This window comes from Choloepus didactylus, chromosome 15 (assembly GCF_015220235.1).
Source record: "Choloepus didactylus isolate mChoDid1 chromosome 15, mChoDid1.pri, whole genome shotgun sequence".
Taxonomy (NCBI): domain Eukaryota; kingdom Metazoa; phylum Chordata; class Mammalia; order Pilosa; family Megalonychidae; genus Choloepus; species Choloepus didactylus.
In genome coordinates this window covers 37,963,205-37,984,768 of record NC_051321.1, presented here as the reverse complement: position 1 = coordinate 37,984,768, position 21,564 = coordinate 37,963,205, and the positions used below count along the sequence as shown (strand labels likewise).

At 39.6% G+C, this 21,564-nt stretch overlaps 1 protein-coding gene and 1 long non-coding RNA gene across 6 annotated transcripts in view; one reads left to right on the top strand and one right to left on the bottom strand.

Annotated features, from left to right (window-relative positions):
* Window positions 1–21,564, bottom strand: part of LOC119510273 — a 145,262-nt gene that overhangs the window by 45,703 nt on the left and 77,995 nt on the right. The window lies entirely within an intron of this gene.
* ENTPD1 (ectonucleoside triphosphate diphosphohydrolase 1) overlaps window positions 1–21,564 on the top strand; it is a 211,352-nt gene that overhangs the window by 164,154 nt on the left and 25,634 nt on the right. For 3 of the 5 annotated variants that reach the window (XM_037804508.1, XM_037804506.1, XM_037804503.1), the window contains exons 3-6: window positions 13,110–13,227; window positions 16,848–16,998; window positions 18,947–19,106; window positions 21,290–21,529. In XM_037804508.1, coding sequence (XP_037660436.1) covers window positions 16,910–16,998; window positions 18,947–19,106; window positions 21,290–21,529 — 489 coding nt within the window. In that variant the 5' untranslated portion in view covers window positions 13,110–13,227; window positions 16,848–16,909. The remainder of the gene's footprint in view (window positions 1–13,109; window positions 13,228–16,847; window positions 16,999–18,946; window positions 19,107–21,289; window positions 21,530–21,564) is intronic. The other 2 variants (XM_037804505.1, XM_037804507.1) reach the window with 2 other exon arrangements.

Genomic DNA, 21,564 nt, shown 5'->3' with positions numbered 1-21,564 from the left:
TCTAACTCATCCGAGCTCAGCCCATCAGTCCTCAAGATCTAGTCCTGTCATCTTCCTGCCTGATTCAGTTTGGGTTTTGCCTTGTTGGGGAGGTGATAGCCTCATGCCCAGGCCACAGCCAGCACAGCAGAACAAGAAATCTTTATTATACTTAGGTGTTTACTTGACCAGCTACCTCTGCTAGGTTGTAAGCATGGTGATGACAGGGACTTGGTTTCCCTTAACTTTGTTTTGTTTTATTTCTTTATTTACTCATGTCATTCATTTAATAAGCAGTCATTTAGTATCTACTTTATTTTAGGCCCTGGGGATATAGTAGTGTGTAACATTGGCAAGGTCCTAACTCTTACTGAGTTTATTGTCTAGTGGCAGAAATAATCATTAATCAAATAATCAAAAAATAAATTTTAAATTAAAACTAGCACAGCATCTGGCTTGGGTAGTTGCTCCAGAGAAGTTTGTTGACTCAATGAATAGAATGAGCATCTGGAACATATAAAATTACTCTCTCCTTGGATGTGAAGAATACAGGACCAACATGATAGAAGGGTTTGTCAGTGTGAGAGACAGACCTCCCGCCTCAGAATCCTCTATAGAGTCCTAGTTCCCCACTCCCACCCCTAGAACTGAATTAGAACATCGAGGGTGCAGGGCCTGGGAATCTACATTTTTATCAAGTATCCCAGGGCATTTGCATGCCACTGAAGTCTAGAAACCACTGTCCTATAGATGCACAATGACCACATTTTTTTTTTTTTTTAAAAAAAGCAGGTCTTACTAAACTGAAAATATGTTAGTTCCTAAAAATCTCCCCTGTGAAAAAGCCCTTATCATGATGGACCTGGGTTAGGAAGTGGCTTCAAGGTTTGCTTGGTTCACCACTTCCTTAATTACCTGCTCATTGCTGAACTCTGACAGTTAGTGAGTTGTCAGATATTCCCTTTAGCATGAACATGCCCCATTCTGGCGTGCACAGAGCCTCCACGGGTTCTCTCGCAGGCATAGAACGGATCCACCCTCAACCAACCATCAAACAATGTGCCTTCATTAAAAACTTTCATTTGCATGGAATGCAGGCTCTGAGGCCAGGCTGCTTTGATTTCAATGCCAGCTCTGCTACTTTCTAGCTGTGAGACCTTAGGCAAGTACATTCCCATCTCTATGCCTCAGTTTCCTTACGTATAAAGTGGAGATAGTAATAGTACCTACTTGGAGGATGGTTGTGAGGATTAAATAGAACGGTATGAGGGACTTACACATCAGAGTGCCCAGCATATCAGAAGCCCTTGGTGGAAACCAGTTGTCACCACTACACTGAGGAAGGTCCTTAGCTCTTAGCTGGTTACGGTCACTGAGCCAGCCCTTCCCAGGGTCTCCAGGTGCTGCTAAAGGGTAATGGCTTCTCCTAATGCATCTGCTTCTTCTAAAATATTCCAAAAATGTTGATCTCAGATAAGTGTTTGTGATTTTATCTTTTTATGGAGAATTTGAAAGGTGTTACTCCAATTTTTAACCTCAAATACTCCTGGAAAATATCCTGTATTGTTTTAATTCCACTGAATTTAAATGTTATCTGGTTTAAAACAACAAAAATCTTGGTTTGTTTTAAAGTTCTGGTAACTCCATTTTATTAAAGCAAAAAAGAAAGGAAGAGAACGGTCTCCAGGTGTTTATTGGCCCCTGCCAGCATCTCTGTAGCTAACAGGCCTGATATGTTTATAGAGTACTAGAGTCATATTCAAAAGGATAAGCTTTGTTTATAAACCCAGTCCCATTGAGACAGACTGATGAGGCTGTAGAAGTTACCTTTAAAGATACAGAAACTTTTAAGAAAGATCTTTAATGTATTTTTTAAATTAAATTCAGTTTTACTGAGATATATTCACGTACCATACAGTCATCTATGGTATACAATCACCTGTTCACAGTACCATCATATAGTTATGCATCCATCACCCTAATCTATTTTTGAACATTTTCCTTACACCAGAAAGAATCAGAATAAGAATAAAAAATAAAAGTAAAAAAGGACACCCAAATCATCCCCCCCATCCCACCCTATTTAAGAAAGATTTTAAACCTCAAGAATCAATAAGTCTGAAGAGACCAAGAGAAGTTAGTTATTACACTGTTTTCTGTGTTACTGGTTTATAGTTTTGTTTTTTGTTGTTGTTGTTTTTGCAAGGAGTGGGGGGACTCAACCTCAATTGTACTACTTAATATTAGACTGTGGATAGTGACCTCTTTTAGGACTGGAAGTGATTTAGGAACCATATAGTTCCAACCCTCCTCATTCATTCATTCATTCAATTCAACAATTATCTGTTGAATTCTTTCTATATGCCTAATATATAGCAGGAAATACCACAGTCAGAAAAATAGACCTGCCCTCATGTAGCTGACAATCTAATAGGGAAAACAAATCCATCAGACAGCCACTAAAATACATAATTGTGCACTGTGGTAAGTGTTATCCTTAGAGGAAAACTGTAGGTGCTCTGAGACATGTATTAGGAGAGTTGGATTCAATACCATAGGTCAGGGAAGGCTGGGATTCTAGGTGAAGGGCTCTCTGGGCAAAGGCCCCAAGCAGAAGCCATGTGGCCTGTGGGGAACTGAAAGCAGGCCAGCTTGAGGGCGGGTGTTTTCTAGATGAGGTGACTCAGAGAAGACAGTTGAAATTACCACTTCTGCTGAGCCAGGAATAGAAGCAGGTCATCTGACACGACAGTTTCCCTTTTCTTTTCTCATCAAGGGAGGCATACCCAGATGCTTGAAAATATGGCATTTGTGTCAAGAACAAGGTAGAATTATTTCTATTCCAGGGAGGGGTCTGCCCCACCTCCAGGTAGCCTCTTGTCTCAGTGAGCTCAGGGGTGTTGGTGCCCACATTTTCAGGGCTTTGCCAGGGCCCTGCTTTGACAGCTTTATAAACCAAGCTCATTCCACGGTTCCTCTTTCCAGACCACTGCTTCTGTTCACCTAATAGAGTTCATGAAGATCAGTTATGCTTAGAACAAAGTTGTATATATGGTAAGATTACCTGCTTAGAACAAAGTTGTATATATGGTAAGATTACAACCATATTAGAAATATTACGCATTTAAAAATGTCAGGAAGGAAATCAAAATACAAGTGATGTATAGTTGATTGACTCTTGTCTTTTTTTCCTCTTCTTTCCTTCATTTCTTAGATGCTATTTAATAAGCTTTTAGTACTGTTAAAAGTAAAAATAATTTTTAAATAATAATATTAAAGGCACGTGAGACTTCTTCCCCACCACCCAAATCTTCAATTTTCTTTAATGGAAAGGACATATGTTAGGGGCTTTTAGAAATGTTTTTAATATGTGCTACAGAGAAATCTTCGGTAAGGAAGATCACAGGACAAGGTACAGCATTTCTGTAAGATAGACATTTTATTTAAAACAGAATTATGTTGTCCTTGAGTCTGGGAGATACAGGTTCAAAAGAAGTTAAGCAGTTTTCTTCAGTGCATACTTCTCTGAGGCCTTTTCTTTAGCTATTTGGCTTGTAAACCCAGGACAGGGAGAGAGGGTACAGCTTTCTGGGGAGATTTATTTGCTGAGATCCTCACAGGCCTCGTGCTACTGGGAATGTGCATTGGAAAATGTTGTTGTGGTAGAAAGAGTACACAGGTGGTGGTTACAGGAGTTGTAGACAGACCTGTTATGGCATTACCCATTCAGCAAGTCTTTGAACCATTCTGGACAGAGTTCCCCATCTATAAAATTATAGGATTAGATGAAATGAACTTCTAGCTCTAAAATGGGCTGGCCATGAAAAATCGGTGAATATTGTTGACAGTCTTGTAACAATGAAAGGCAAATACCGAAAATGAGAATTTTCAGAAAATCAAGCTTTATCTGTTCCTCAAGCAGCAAGTGATGCCAACTTCTTATTCTGCAAAACATTTTAAAATACAAAAAAAATTGGCACAGTTCTACAGATTAGTGTTCTAGTCTGCTATACATACAGGTGAAATATCCTAAATTCCTGTGTTAAAATACCATCTACCCGGGGGAGGTGGGGCAAGATGGCAGACTGGTGAGCTGTATGTTTTAGTTACTCCTCCAGGAAAGTAGGTAGAAAGCCAGGAACTGCGTGGACTGGACACCACAGAGCAATCTGTCTTTGGGCATACTTCATACAACACTCATGAAAACGTGGAACTGCTGAGATCAGCGAAATCTGTAAGTTTTTGCAGCCAGGGGACCCGCGCCCCTCCCTGCCAGGCTCAGTCCCGTGGGAGGAGGGGCTGTCAGCTCCGGGAAGGAGAAGGGAGAACTGCAGTGGCAGCCCTTATTGGAATCTCATTCTACTGATCCAAACTCCAACCATAGATAGACTGAGACCAGACACCAGAGACTCTGAGAGCAGCCAGCCCAGCAGAGAGGAGACAGGCATAGAGAAAAAAAACAACACGAAAAACTCCAAAATAAAAGCGGAGGATTTTTGGAGTTCTGGTGAACATAGAAAGGGGAAGGGCCCTGAGGCACATATGCAAATCCCGAAGAAAAGCTGATCTCTCTGCCCTGTGGACCTTTCCTTAATGGCCCTGGTTGCTTTGTCTCTTAGCATTTTAATAACCCATTAGATCTCTGAGGAGGGCCCTTTTTTTTTTTTTTTTTTTTTTTAATCCTTTTTTCTTTTTCTAAAACAATTACTCTAAGAAGCCCAATACAGAAAGCTTCAAAGACTTGCAATTTGGGCAGCTCAAGTCAAGAGCAGAACTAGGAGAGCTCTGAGACAAAACCCAATAATCCAGTGGCTGAGAAAATTCACTAAACACCACAACTTCCCAAGAAAAGGGGGGTGTCTGCTCACAGCCATCATCCTGGTGGACAGGAAACACTCCTGCCCATCGCCAGCCCCATAGCCCAGAACTGCCCCAGACAACCCAGTGTGACGGAAGTGCTTCAAATAACAGGCACACACCGCAAAACTGGGCGTGGACATTAGCCTTCCCTGCAACCTCAGCTGATTGTCCCAGAGTTGGGAAGGTAGAGCAGTGTGAATTAACAAAGCCCCATTCAGCCATCATTTCAGCAGACTGGGAGCCTCCCAACACAGCCCAGCAGCCCAGAACTGCCCTGGGGGGACGGCACTCACCTGTGACATAGCACAGTCATCCCTCAACAGAGGACCCGGGGAGCACGGCCTGGAAGAGGGGCCCACTTGCAAGTCTCAGGAGCCATACGCCAATACCAAGGACTTGTGGGTCAGTGGCAGAGACAAACTGTGGCAGGACTGAACTGAAGGATTAGACTATTGCAGCAGCTTTAAAACTCTAGGATCACCAGGGAGATTTGATTGTTAGAGCCACCCCTCCCTCCCTGACTGCCCAGAAACACGCCCCATATACAGGGCAGGCAACACCAACTACACACGCAAGCTTGGTACACCGATTGGACCCCACAAGACTCACTCCCCCACTCACCAAAAAGGCTAAGCAGGGGAGAACTGGCTTGTGGAGAACAGGTGGCTCGTGGACGCCACCTGCTGGTTAGTTAGAGAAATGTACTCCACGAAGCTGTAGATCTGATAAATTAGAGATAAGGACTTCAATTGGTCTACAAATCCTAAAAGAACCCTATCAAGTTCAGCAAATGCCACGAGGCCAAAAACAACAGAAAATTATAAAGCATATGAAAAAACCAGACGATATGGATAACCCAAGCCCAAGCACCCAAATCAAAAGACCAGAAGAGACACAGCACCTAGAGCAGCTACTCAAAGAACTAAAGATGAACAATGAGACCATAGTACGGGAGACAAAGGAAATCAAGAAGACCCTAGAAGAGCATAAAGAAGACATTGCAAGACGAAATAAAAAAATGGATGATCTTATGGAAATTAAAGAAACTGTTGACCAAATTAAAAAGATTCTGGACACTCATAGTACAAGACTAGAGGAAGTTGAACAACGAATCAGTGACCTGGAAGATGACAGAATGGAAAATGAAAGCATAAAAGAAAGAATGGGGAAAAGAATTGAAAAAATCGAAATGGACCTCAGGGATATGATAGATAATATGAAACGTCCAAATATAAGACTCATTGGTGTCCCAGAAGGGGAAGAAAAGGGTAAAGGTCTAGGAAGAGTATTCAAAGAAATTGTTGGGGAAAACTTCCCAAATCTTCTAAACAACATAAATACACAAATCATAAATGCTCAGCGAACCCCAAATAGAATAAATCCAAATAAACCCACTCCGAGACATATACTGGTCACACTGTCAAACACAGAAGAGAAGGAGCAAGTTCTGAAAGCAGCAAGAGAAAAGCAATTCACCACATACAAAGGAAACAGCATAAGACTAAGTAGTGACTACTCAGCAGCCACCATGGAGGCAAGAAGGCAGTGGCACGATATATTTAAAATTCTGAGTGAGAAAAATTTCCGGCCAAGAATACTTTATCCAGCAAAGCTCTCCTTCAAATTTGAGGGAGAGCTTAAATTTTTCACAGAGAAACAAATGCTGAGAGAATTTGCTAACAAGAGACCTGCCCTACTGGAGATACTAAAGGGAGCCCTACAGACAGAGAAACAAAGAAAGGACAGAGAGACTTGGAGAAAGGTTCAGTACTAAAGAGATTCGGTATGGGTACAATAAAGGATATTAATAGACAGAGGGGAAAAATATGACAAACATAAACCAAAGGATAAGATGGCTGATTCAAGAAATGCCTTCACGGTTATAACGTTGAATGTAAATGGATTAAACTCCCCAATTAAAAGATATAGATTCGCAGAATGGATCAAAAAAAATGAACCATCAATATGTTGCATACAAGAGACTCATCTTAGACACAGGGACACAAAGAAACTGAAAGTGAAAGGATGGAAAAAAATATTTCATGCAAGCTACAGCCAAAAGAAAGCAGGTGTAGCAATATTAATCTCAGATAAAATAGACTTCAAATGCAGGGATGTTTTGAGAGACAAAGAAGGCCACTACATACTAATAAAAGGGGCAATTCAGCAAGAAGAAATAACAATCGTAAATGTCTATGCACCCAATCAAGGTGCCACAAAATACATGAGAGAAACACTGGCAAAACTAAAGGAAGCAATTGATGTTTCCACAATAATTGTGGGAGACTTCAACACATCACTCTCTCCTATAGATAGATCAACCAGACAGAAGACCAATAAGGAAATTGAAAACCTAAACAATCTGATAAATGAATTAGATTTAACAGACATATACAGGACATTACATCCCAAATCACCAGGATACACATACTTTTCTAGTGCTCATGGAACTTTCTCCAGAATAGTTCATATGCTGGGACATAAAACAAGCCTCAATAAACTTAAAAAGATTGAAATTATTCAAAGCACATTCTCTGACCAAAATGGAATACAATTAGAAGTCAATAACCATCAGAGACTTAGAAAATTCACAAATACCTGGGGGTTAAACAACACACTCCTAAACAATCAGTGGGTTAAAGAAGAAATAGCAAGAGAAATTGCTAAATATATAGAGACGAATGAAAATGAGAACACAACATACCAAAACCTATGGGATGCAGCAAAAGCAGTGCTAAGGGGGAAATTTATAGCACTAAACGCATGTATTAAAAAGGAAGAAAGAGCCAAAATCAAAGAACTAATGGATCAACTGAAGAAGCTAGAAAATGAACAGCAAACCAATCCTAAACCAAGTACAAGAAAAGAAATAACAAGGATTAAAGCAGAAATAAATGACATAGAGAACAAAAAAACAATAGAGAGGATAAATATCACCAAAAGTTGGTTCTTTGAGAAGATCAACAAGATTGACAAGCCCCTAGCTAGACTGACAAAATCAAAAAGAGAGAAGACCCATATAAACAAAATAATGAATGAAAAAGGTGACATAACTGCAGATCCTGAAGAAATTAAAAAAATTATAAGACGATACTATGAACAACTGTATGGCAACAAACTGGATAATGTAGAGGAAATGGACAATTTCCTGGAAACATATGAACAACCTAGACTGACCAGAGAAGAAATAGAAGACCTCAATCAACCCCTCACAAGCAAAGAGATCTAATCAGTCATCAAAAATCTTCCCACAAATAAATGCCCAGGGCCAGATGGCTTCACAGGGGAATTCTACCAAACTTTCCAGAAAGAACTGACACCAATCTTACTCAAACTCTTGCAAAACATTGAAGAAAATGGAACACTACCTAACTCATTTTATGAAGCTAACATCAATGTAATACCAAAACCAGGCAAAGATGCTACAAAAAAGGAAAACTACGGGCCAATCTCCCTAATGAATATAGATGCAAAAATCCTCAACAAAATACTTGCAAATCGAATCCAAAGACACATTAAAAAAATCATACACCATGACCAAGTGGGGTTCATTCCAGGCATGCAAGGATGGTTCAACATAAGAAAATCAATCAATGTATTACAACACATTAACAAGTCGAAAGGGAAAAATCAATTGATCATCTCAATAGATGCTGAAAAAGCATTTGACAAAATCCAACATCCGTTTTTGATAAAAAACACTTCAAAAGGTAGGAATTGAAGGAAACTTCCTCAACATGATAAAGAGCATATATGAAAAACCCACAGCCAGCATAGTACTCAATGGTGAGAGACTGAAAGCCTTCCCTCTAAGATCAGGAACAAGACAAGGATGCCCGCTGTCACCACTCTTATTCAACATTGTGCTGGAAGTGCTAGGCAGGGCAATCCGGCAAGACAAAGAAATAAAAGGCATCCAAATTGGAAAAGAAGAAGTAAAACTGTCATTGTGTGCAGATGATATGATCTTATATCTAGAAAACCCTGAGAAATCGACGATACAGCTGCTAGAACTAATAAACAAATTTAGCAAAGTAGCAGGATACAAGGTTAATGCACATAAGTCAGTAATGTTTCTATATGCTAGAAATGAACAAACTGAAGAGACACTCAAGAAAAAGATACCATTTTCAATAGCAACTAAAAAAATCAAGTACCTAGGAATAAACTTAACCAAAGATGCAAAAGACCTATACAAAGAAAACTACATAACTCTACTAAAAGAAATAGAAGGGGACCTTGAAAGATGGAAAAATATTCCATGTTCATGGATAGGAAGACTAAATGTCATTAAGATGTCAATTCTACCCAAACTCATCTACAGATTCAATGCAATCCCAATCAAAATTCCAACAACCTACTTTGCAGACTTGGAAAAGCTAGTTATCAAATTTATTTGGAAAGGGAAGATGCCTCGAATTGCTAAAGACACTCTAAAAAAGAAAAACGAAGTGGGAGGACTTACACTCCCTGACTTTGAAGCTTATTATAAAGCCACAGTTGCCAAAACAGCATGGTACTGGCACAAAGATAGACATATAGATCAATGGAATCGAATTGAGAATTTGGAGATAGACCCTCAGATCTATGGCCGACTGATCTTTGATAAGGCCCCCAAAGTCACTGAACTGAGTCATAATGGTCTTTTCAACAAATGGGGCTGGGAGAGTTGGATATCTATATCCAAAAGAATGAAAGAGGACCCCTACCTCACCCCCTACACAAAAATTAACTCAAAATGGACCAAAGATCTCAATATAAAAGAAAGTACCATAAAACTCCTAGAAGATAATGTAGGAAAACATCTTCAAGACCTTGTATTAGGCAGCCACTTCCTAGACTTTATACCCAAAGCGCAAGCAACAAAAGAGAAAATCGATAAATGGGAACTCCTCAAGCTTAGAAGTTTCTGCACCTCAAAGGAATTTCTCAAAAAGGTAAAGAGGCAGCCAACTCAATGGGAAAAAATTTTTGGAAACCATGTATCTGACAAAAGACTGATATCTTGCATATATAAAGAAATCCTACAACTCAATGACAATAGTATAGTCGGCTCAATTATAAAATGGGCAAAAGATATGAAAAGACAGTTCTCTGAAGAGGAAATACGAATGGCCAAGAAACACATGAAAAAATGTTCAGCTTCACTAGCTATTAGAGAGATGCAAATTAAGACCACAATGAGATACCATCTAACACCGGTTAGAATGGGTGCCATTAAACAAACAGGAAACTACAAATGCTGGAGGGGATGTGGAGAAATTGGAACTCTTTTTCACTGTTGGTGGGACTGTATAATGGTTCAGCCACTCTGGAAGTCAGTCTGGCAGTTCCTTAGAAAACTAGATATAGAGTTACCATTCGATCCAGCGATTGCACTTCTCGGTATATACCCGGAAGATCGGAAAGCAGTGACACGAACAGATATCTGCACGCCAATGTTCATAGCAGCATTATTCACAATTGCCAAGAGATGGAAACAACCCAAATGTCCTTCAACAGATGAGTGGATAAATAAAATGTGGTATATACACACAATGGAATAGTACGCGGTAGTAAGAAGGAACGATCTCGTGAAACATATGACAACATGGATGAACCTTGAAGACATAATGCTGAGCGAAATAAGCCAGGCACAAAAAGAGAAATATTATATGCTACCACTAATGTGAACTTTGAAAAATGTAAAACAAATGGCTTATAATGTAGAATGTAGGGGAACTAGCAATAGAGAGCAATTAAGGAAGGGGGAACAATAATCCAAGAAGAACAGATAAGCTATTTAACGTTCTGGGGATGCCCAGGAATGACTATGGTCTGTTAATTTCTGATGGATATAGTAGGAGCAAGTTCACAGAAATGTTGCTATATTAGGTAACTTTCTTGGGGTAAAGTAGGAACATGTTGGAAGTTAAGCAGTTATCTTAGGTTAGTTGTCTTTTTCTTACTCCCTTGTTATGGTCTCTTTGAAATGTTCTTTTATTGTATGTTTGTTTTCTTTTTAACTTTTTTTTCATGCAGTTGATTTAAAAAAGAAGGGAAAGTTAAAAAAAAAAAAAATACCATCTACCCTCTTTTCAAACACTTGGGAAACAAGAGATGTAGTGAAAGCTTTCCTTTCTCAGCTCCCTCCCTATGTAAGGCCTCAGAGAAGGGGATTGATAGAAACAAGGCTAATTCCTTAGCTCTACTGGAAGAATGACTTTCATGTCAACAAAGACAAAATAGAACATCCTGATTCGTTTTGCTGCTGCTGCCTCACTAGCTTTTATTATATGCTGGCTATGGTTGGAAAATTTTCTGGCAGGAAAAATTCAGGGGCCCAGCTGGGGAACAACAGAATTTTCGACTGCATAATCCCTGAGCCTCATTTTCTACCCTGGGAGGTTTCCCACAGATTGAAATGTCCCAGGCCTCAGTCAGTTTCCTCTGCCTGCAGTGATCACCGCCTGAGCCATTTCTTGGATGTCTCTCACTGCAGAGGAATCTGTCCAAAATAAGTACACAGGCCTTTTCTTTAAAGGTCATAATGCTGATTGCTACAGGGAAACCCCACTGTGCGTAACAAGGCAGAGAACACCGTGGAGGTTATGGAGGATCAAGGATATTCACACGGTCTGTGCAGTGATACTGCCTGTTGTGTAATGAACTGGATTAAAGTTTAACACCTCATAGGCCCTACTTTTAGTTATTCCTGGTGGTCCGGGGAAGTGTCTCCTCATTCTTGTCCTTGGAGTGTCTTATTCTGGTAGCAAGACAATATGAGAGGAGATTATATATATGTATGAACAACTGCTGAATTTAGTATTATCAAATGGCAGACCACACATTGAGGCCCACAACACAAATGAGCAGCGAAGTGTGATGACAGTTGTTTGCTCATGTTTCAGAGGTATCTCCTCTGCTTCTCTTTCTTTTGCTTCCTGGTTGCCTCCCTCCATGTTTCTCTCTAGTTCAGGGATGATGAATTAAAAGCGCATGTGCCGTCATGTTCTTCTCACAAACCCACGGCAGACATTGTTTATCTGGCTCATCTGTCATGGCGTCTTTTTTTTTTTCCTCTGTTTAAGCTCAGGGACATAGATACAGAATACTTTATAATATATTTGAATATCAATTGATCAAAATGGGCATTTGGCAGTCTCCTCCTTGGTAAACACTCAAAAGAAAGGAGAGCTTATATCCACCAAAAGACATGTGCAAAAATGTTCCTCACAGCTATATTCCCAGTAGCTCCAAACTGGAAACAACCCAAATGTCTATGAACAGTAGAATGCATGGTGTATGCATAACTCTGCCGCAATAGAAAAAGATGAACTACTGATACACACAGTTTAAATGCATCTTCCATAGTGTAGAGTAAAAGAAGTTAGACATGAAGGAGGCACATTGTATGAGTTCACTTATATGCAGTTCAAAAACAGGCAGAATTCATCCATGGTCATATAAGTCCCTTCGGGGAAGTTGTCTTAGTGGCATGAAAATGCTTTCTAGGGTTACAGATGTTCTGTATCTTGATCTTGGTACATGGATGTGCATATGTGAAAAAAACTCATCGAGGTATACAACTGAGATTTGAGTACTCTGCTGTAGTTATCCCTCAAAAATGAGGTCAAAGTACATATTTTTAAATGTACTTAATACAACTTTATAGTGATATTCTTAAATAAAAGCCAAGTGAGCTTAGTATTTTCTATCACTCCTTCAGTGAGGGCCATTGAATTAACTCAGTAGTTCCTAATCTTGTCTGTACATTAGAATCACCCGGGGAGCTTTAAAAATTTCCAACACCCTGGCCACATACCAGATAATTAAATCATAATATGGGGTGGGGGGAATCACAGGCTCAGTATCCTTTGAAGTTCCCCAGGCGACTCCTATGCAGACAAGTTTGGGAACTACTGGACTATTGGATTTCTGTTCCTTCCATGGTGGCTTTAGCTGCTTCAGCATATGGTTCTGAATCTTGGCTGCATATTAGAATCACCTGGAGAGCTTCGAAAAGATACTGATGCTCAGCCTCCACCCTTGGGAAGGCCTGGATACTTCTAGTGTGCAACCAGCATTGAGAGCCACTGTTCTAGAGGGACTGGTGACCTGGTGGATCCTCTGATCTGCACAACTTCAGGAAGTTCCTGTGTTCCCCTCAAAGATAAAATACTTTCTTCTAATGTTTCGAAACTCCTGTCTTTGTCTTCTTTCTGTTACAAACTGCATGTGGAGAAGAGTGATGTTAACACTGATAAGTTCTTGGTTTGTTTTGCCCTCAGTATGGGATTGTGCTGGATGCGGGCTCTTCTCACACAAGCTTATACATCTATAAATGGCCAGCAGAAAAGGAGAACGACACAGGGGTGGTGTATCAGATAGAAGAGTGCAAGGTACAAGGTAAGATGAAGAAAAAGTGGAGAGGGGAAAGTGTGGCAGGAGAAATGAGAGATATGGCAAATGGAACACAAGAAAAGGAGCACCAAAGTATAGGAAGTCAGGAGAAGAACATAGTGGAGTTGCTACTGTTGTTATTTTATAATTATTATTAAAAATAGCAAAGTCAGTGCTTTATGATCCAGCCCTTGAAGAATAAGAAAACTTAGAAATAATTGAGTAATAGTAACTTCCATTAATGGAATACTTCTCTGGGCCTGTCTCCAGGTAAGTACTAAACATGTATTATCTCATTTCATCCTCAGAATTTCCCTTTGAGGTATATATTATTATTCCCAGTTTTCAAATGAGGGAACTGAGGTTGAGAGAGGTTATGTCACTTGTTTAAGTTTATCCGAGCTAGTAAGTGAAGGAGTTGGGGTTCAAATTGAGGTCCACCCAACTTCAAACCCATGCTTAAGAAATGGTTCTCAAACTTGAACCTTCAGGGCTTGTTAAAACACAGATGCTGGCCCTACCCCCAGAGTTTCTGATTCAGTAGGTCTGGAATGGAGCCAAAGAATTTGCATTTTCTAACAAGTTCTCAGGTGATGCTGATGCTGCGGTCGAGCGATTACTGCTGTTAAGCATTGTATTCTAATCTACAACTTGGAAGAAATTTTTCAAAGCAGGGAAGATGAAATCATAGGTTCAGAGAATAATCATAGACTCAGCACTGGAAAAAGGGCCTTGTGGATCATTTAAATCTTGATTTACAGAGAAAACAAATGAAAACCTAGAAGATTCATGACTTGCAAGTAGCAACAGAGCCAGGACAGGAATCTAGGTCTCCTAACTCCACTCTAGACTGTCCACTACTCTGAATCTCTGCTTTACAAAATGATTTTTTTTCCCAGTTAGTTTTAAGTTCATCAAGCAAGTTAGAGTTTTTTTTTAATAATTCAATTTTACTGATATATATTCACATACCATGCAGTCATACAAAGTGTACAATAGATTGTTCATAATACCACCATAGAGTTGTGCGTCCATCACCAAAATTAATTTTTGAACATTTTGTTACCAAACACACAAAAGTAATAAGAATAAAAATTAAAGTGAAAAAGAACAATTAAAGTAAAAAAAGAACACTGGGTGTTTTTCTTTTTGCCCCCTTTTTTCTACTCATGCATCCATACACTGGTCAAAGAAGAGTGCGATCCACATGGCTTTCCCAATCACATGGTCACCCCTCATAAGCTACATTTTTATACAATCGTCTTCAGATTCAAGGGTTCTGGGTTGTAGTTTGATAGTTTCAGGTATTTACTGCTAGTTATTCTGATACATTAGAACTAAAAAGGGTTATCTATATTGTGCATAAGAGTGCCCACCAGAGTGACCTCTCGGCTTCTTCTGGAATCTCTCTGCCACTGAAACTTATTTCATTTCATTTCACTTCACTTCCAGAAGACGTTCTCCATCCCACGATGCCAGGTCCAAACTCCTCCCCGGGAGTCATATTCCATGTTGGCAGGGGTATTTACACTCCTGGGTGTCAGATCCCATGTAGGGAGGAGGGCAGTGATTTCACCTGCCAAGTTGGCTTAGCTAGAGAGCAAGGGCCACATCTGAGCAACAAAGAGACATTCAGGAGGAGCCTCTTAGGCAAGTTAGAGTTGCTGACAGTTCAGCTTTCTCTACTCCCTCCCACCCAACACTCAAGTGTGTATCAGTTGTCATCACACTGCACCATAATCTCTCTTGGCCTTTTGAGCCTGGGACCTGGCTGTTTATTTTTAGTCAGATAGGTAACTTAGACCCCAGAAGATAATTTTCTTTTTAGTTTGGTAGCTGTGAGTTCCCCTACTTTTCATAGTTTGTCAAGGAAGAATAGAGAGGAGATGTTTCCAAGAGAGCAAGTCCCTCTACCCAGTAGTCTGATGTCCTGAGTCTTGGTCCCATCAATATTTAGACAGTACTTCTAGCATTTTCTTAAAGCCCCAATTCCTATTTTTTTTTTTTTTTTTTTTTGGCTTCTGTTTAATTAATTCACTTTTTTAAAATATTATTTTAAAAAAAATCTGGCAGATGTCTTTCTTCTGAAATTTATCTGACTGTTTGGCCTAACAAATGCAGTAATTTTCCCCTCTCAAAAGAAAGAATTCTCCCATCCATGTAATCGAATATTTAGATGAAAAGGTGAGCTGAAAGGCACCACTTCTTGATGGCTAGACTTTCTGAATGAAAACAGCTGATAATTTAGAGTTGCTTTTCTCATTATGGTTAAATAAACAGGCTATTTTTAAACCTGTGAATGATCTATATAACTTAACTGGATTATCAAATTCGATATAAAGCCTGATAGGGAGATATTTATCTGAAAGAGAGACCAAAGTATTGAGTGTTAACTTCAAACAGCTTAAGAATCTTGGCTCTCATTGTCTCCATAGCAACAGTTAGTTTTGCTCTAAAACTGGAAAAACAGTTTACTAGAGAGGCAGTGTATCGGACTGGAAAAATCTCTGAGGAGACAGGGATTCTATTCCTGGTTTCTCTAACAAAGGAGGAAACTCTGCTTAGGAAATTTCAGGAGCCTGGCCATAATCACACAGCTAGTGGGTAGCAGTGTGCCGGTTTGCGTGTATTGTGTCCCCCAAATGCCATTATCTTTGTAGTCTTGTGTGGGGCAGAAGTTCTGGTGTTGGTTAGATTTGCTTGGAGTGTGCCCCACTCAGCTGTGGGAGATAGTTTTGATGGGATGTTCCCATGGAGGTGTGGCCCCACCCATTCGGGGTGGGCCTTGATCGGTGGAGCTATATAAATGAGCTGACTCAAAGAGGAAAGGAGTGCAGCTGGGAGTGATGTTTTGAAGAGGAGCAAGCTTGCTGGAGAGGAACGTCCTGGGAGAAAGCCGTTTTGAGGCCAGAGTTTTGGAGCAGATGCCAGCTGCCTGCCTAGCTAGCAGAGGTTTAGCAGACGCCATTGGCCATCCTCTGGTGAAGGTACCCCATTGCTGAGGTGTTACCTTGGACGCTTTGTGGCCTTAAGGCTGTAACTGTGTAGTGAAATAAATCCCCGTTTTATAAAAGCCTATCCATCTCTGGTGTTTTGCATTCTGCAGCATTAGCAAACTAGTACAAGCAGCAACTATCTTTTCAGTAAAAGTCAGTGTGTTTGGTACTTATTTTAATTTTTGTTCCAAATGCCATCTTTCTCTTTTTATATCTTCTAGGAACTAGTTTTGTACATTGTAACTTTGTGGAAGGAACATCAAAAAGCAGCTATATAGAGCGGCTATTTGTAAGATCCCCATTAAAATGTGAGAGAATGTGCTAGGAAGGTTATACAGTTGAATATGAGTATTGTGCCATCCAGTGGCAAAATTATTGAACAGCAATCAGACCAAGCCCCTGGGTCTGAAAATAGATCTTTACTAAGACTAGGTCCATCTAATTATCCTCTACATACAGCTATCTAATATATATATTACATCAATAAATTATTTTATTGCATTAGTTCAAAAAACACCAGTATTTTGCTCTAATATTGCTAAGTTATGAAAGTTCTATGTTCAGGGAGGTATGTCCTATGCTTTTTTATTTTTGTTAAATATTTCCATCTTCTTCTATACCTTTCTCTAGGTCCTGGAATCTCAAAATATGCCCAGAAAATACAAGAAATAGGTGTTTACTTGACTGAATGCATGAGAAGGGCCAAGCAGGTGATTCCAAAGTCCCAGCACCAGGAGACACCTGTTTACCTAGGAGCCACAGCAGGCATGCGGTTGCTCAGGTATAACAGCATGTAGGGACCAAGTGTACCTGGGAGTTAGGTTTGGCAGTATAAGAACCTCTGAAGTTATGGGAGATTGTCACACTTCCCTAAGGCCCCAAATGGCATGCATTCCAAATGTCCACACCTAAGAAAATGTCAGTAAGTGAATAAAACTCGGAAACTTTCAGTATGTATAATGGTGGGGTTTTAGCTTGTCAGAAATCCCTCTTGCCTATGTCCCCATGGGGACCCCAAGGGGGGCACAGGGAGAGAAAGATTGAGACTATATCCTCTGAATTTGGGTATATAGATTTAGGCATTCAATTTCTGGGAAGGAGAGAACCAGAGAAGATTCACAGATATACCAAGACAAAAATAGTCACAACTAGCACATTTTTATTGGTCACCACTTGGCTCTTGTATGCATTATTCATTCATTTGTTCATTCATTCACTTATTCAGCATTGATTGAGTGCCTACTCTGTACCAGGCTGTTGAAGTAGGTGAGGTAGCCCTCAAGAAGATCAGAGCTCAAAGCTACTATGGGGGCACAACTGGCTCTGCTCAGCATGAGATCATTAAGGCTTAACAGAAGTGGGAACACTTGAGCTGAATCACAAAGGATAAGTTGGAGGGTGGGGGAAAGGCCTTACAGGCACAGACAGCATATATTCAGTAACCAATTTTCATTCAGCGTGTATTATGTTCCAGGGACTCTTCTAAGTGTTGGAAATACAGCAATGAACATGAACAAGACCCTGCCTTCTTGGTGCTTGTGTTATATTGGATGTGCAAAGATGGGGAAGTGTGAGAGATCAGGGCATGTTCAGATATCTTTAGGTCGTTCTGCATAGGTATAGCATAGGGTGCATGTAGTAAACAAAATAATAACAACAGCTGGTATTTATTGAGCTCTTATTATGTTTTTAGCACTGTGCTAAGCACTTAACATATATTGTTTAATTTAATCATCATAATAACTCTATGAGGCAAGAGGAGTTAACAGTTATTAACCAGATAAATGTTAAGTAACTCATCCAAAGTCACATAGCTGTTAAATGAGGGAGCCAGGATTCTGGGTAGACAGGGTCCACATCATGAAGTGCCTTGTAGGCCATGCTAGTGAGTTTGCAATTTAAATCAAGGAGATACTGGGAAGCCATTAAAGGATATTATGTAATTGGTGACAGTGATAGAAAAGATGGAATGGAGGGGAGGAAAGCTAGGGATATGGAGGCCAGTTAGTCGGGTACTAAAGCCATTCAGATGAGAGATAAGAGGGGTCTAATATCAGTTGGAAGGCAGCAGGCTTCCACCCAGAAGCTCTCAATTTTGCATTGCCCATATCTTAAAAATTAGTGCATCCCATCTTCATTTGTGACAATACTCGAAGGAAGACAACTTCTTTAGGTCTCAAGATTTCAGACAGACCCAAGAACTGAGGCACAAATCAGGAAGATTTTTCCCAGTCTGGCACCAAGTGAAGTTAGATATGCATCCCAAATCATTTGTCCAACTGGTTCCTCCTACAGCCCTAATTAAAAACTTGAAGAAGAGCCTGGCTATGTAACCAGTCACCAATGGCTAATGTAGGTGTGGTGACCACACAATCAGCTCTAGGTGTGGTGACCAGACAATACCCAGTTGCTGCCAATGTGGTAATTTTTAGAACCTTTGACAATTTTTTTGAACAGGCAACAGTAGGATGAAATGATATTTTAGGAAGAGCATCCTGCCAGGGCTTGGAAGGATATGGATTTGGAAAGAGGAGGCAAAAAACTAGTTTTGCCTTGTCTAGAAGGTGGGCTCTTCAGACAGCTAGGTGTATGTGGGGGGGGGGATTCTCATCTCTGCATTTATTACAGTGAGTTATGGTTCACTTCTTAGGAGAATTTCCCAAACACTCTGGCTGAAATGGGTAGATGTAGTCATTAAAACGAAAACAATAAGCTCTTCCTCTGTACAGGATGGAGAGTGAAAAATTGGCAGACCAGGTCCTGGATGCAGTGACAAAGAGCCTCAGCTCCTACCCTTTTGATTTCCAAGGTGCCAAGATCATCACTGGCGAAGAGGAAGGTGCCTATGGCTGGATTACCGTCAACTATCTACTGGGCAAATTTACTCAGGTGAATATTTTGCAGTACCTATGGAGGCAGCTCCTGGGGAAGCTTTCCCCATAAGATTAGAAACAAGACAAGGAAGTGTACTTTCACCACTACTATTCAACAAGAAACAAGACAAGGAAGTGTACTTTCACCACTACTATTCAACATTGAACTGAACATTCTAGCCAGAGCAATTAAGCAAGAAAAGAAATAAAAGGTATCCAAATTGGAAAGGAAGAAGTAAAACCAGCTATATTTGCTGATCACATAATCCTATTTTTAGAAAAGTCCCAAGGAATCCAGAAGAAAACTACTAGAGCTAATAAATGAATTCAGCAGAGTTTCAGGGTACAAGATTAACATGCAAAAATAAGTTGTGTTTTTGTACACCAGCCATGAACAATGCAAAATGGAAACTAATAAAACAATTCCATTTACAATAGCATCTAAAAGTATAAAATATCTAGGAATAAATTTAGCCAAGGATGTGAAAACCTTGTGTATTGAAAACTATAAAACACTGCTGAAAGCAATTAAAGAACACCTAAATAAATGGTAAGGCATCCCATGTTCATGTTTTGGACAACATAACATTGGCAAGATGCCAGTACTGACCAAAGAGATATAAAAATTTAATGAAATCCCTATCAAAATTCCAGCAGCCTTTTTTGTTTTTTTTGCAGAAATGAAAATGCTAACCCTCAAATTCATACAGAATAACAAGGGGCCACAAATAGCCAAAACAATTTTAAAAAAGAAGAACAAATTTGGAGATCTCATACTGTCCTATGTAAAAATTTACTACAAACCTACAGTAATCAGCTGGCATAAGAGGAACATAGACCAATGGAATAGAATTGAGAGTTCAAAATAAATCCATGCATTTATGGCCAATTGATTTATGAAAAGGTGCAAATATATTAGGTGGGGAAAGAATAATTTCTTTAACAAATAATGCTGGGAAACTGTCCACATGAAACACACACACACAAACACACAAGAAAAACCTACCTCATACCATATAAAAAAATTAACTCAAAATGGAAAATGGTTCAACATCATAAGTATAAGAGCTAAAACTGTAAAACTCTTAGAAGTGTGTGTGTGTGTGTGGGGGGGGGTGGTGGTGGTCTTCATGACCTTGGATTTGGCAATGATTTCTTAGATACTGCACCAAAAGCACAAGCAACCAAAAAAAAAAAATAAATTGGACTTTATCAATATTAAAGACTTTTGTGCATCAAAGGACATTATCAAGAAAGTGAAAAGACAGCCTACAGAATGGGAGAAATTAGTTACAAATCATATGTCTGATAAGAGTTTAATATGTGGAATAAATAAGAAACTGCTACAACTCAACAACAAAAAGACAAACAACCCAATTTAAAAATGGGAAAGGGACTCAGACATTTCTCCAAAAGAGATATATACAAAAAGCACATGAAAATGTACTCAACATTATTAGTCATCAGGGAAATGCAAATAAAAAGCAGAGTGAGATACCACTTCACACCCACTAGGATAGTTGTTGTTTTTTAAAAAATGGAAAAATGTTGGTGAGGATGTGGGGAAGCTGGTATACTTGTACACTGTTGGTGGGAATGTAAATGGTGCACTCACTGTGGAAAACAGTTTGGCAGTTTCTCAAAAAGTTAAACATAAAATTACCATATGACCTGGCAATTCCACTTCAAGGCATATACCCAAAAGAACTGAAAGGAGGGACTTGACCAGACAGTTGTACATTAATGTTCATAGCATTATTTACCATAGCTAAAAGATGGAAATATAATGGAATATTATTCAGATATAAAAATGAGGGAAGTTCTGAGACATGCTACATATATCAACCTTGAAAGCATTATGCTGAGTGAAATAAGGCATGCACAGATAAATGTTATCCATTTATACCTAGAACAAGCAAATTCATAAAGACAGAAAGTAGATTAGAATTTACCATGGACTGGGAGGAGCTGGACTAGGTAGTTACTGCTTAATAGGTACAGAGTTTCTCTTTGGGGTTGTCGCAAAATGGATGGTGGTGATGGAGCATCATATTGTGAATGTAAATACCACTGAATTGATAAAATGGGAAATTTTTGTTATACATATATCACAATAAAAATTTAAAAGAAAGAAAAAGAAATAGTGTAAATGGTGATGTCCAGAGACTTCTAGCACCCAGAGACTGTACTTTTTTTCAGAAATTGGGTTGGTTTAACCTGATAATTGAAGAAAATGGTCAAGAAACTTTTGGAGCCTTGGACCTTGGGGGAGCCTCCACACAAATTACTTTTGTGCCTCAAGATGATATTGAGTCCCCAGCCAACGCTCTTCAGTTTCGCCTCTACGGCAAGGACTACAGTGTATACACTCACAGCTTCTTGTGCTATGGGAAGGATCAAGCGCTCTGGCAAAAACTGGCCAAGGACATTCAGGCAAGTGTAAGTGAATCCAGACCTGCCCTCCCCACATCTGG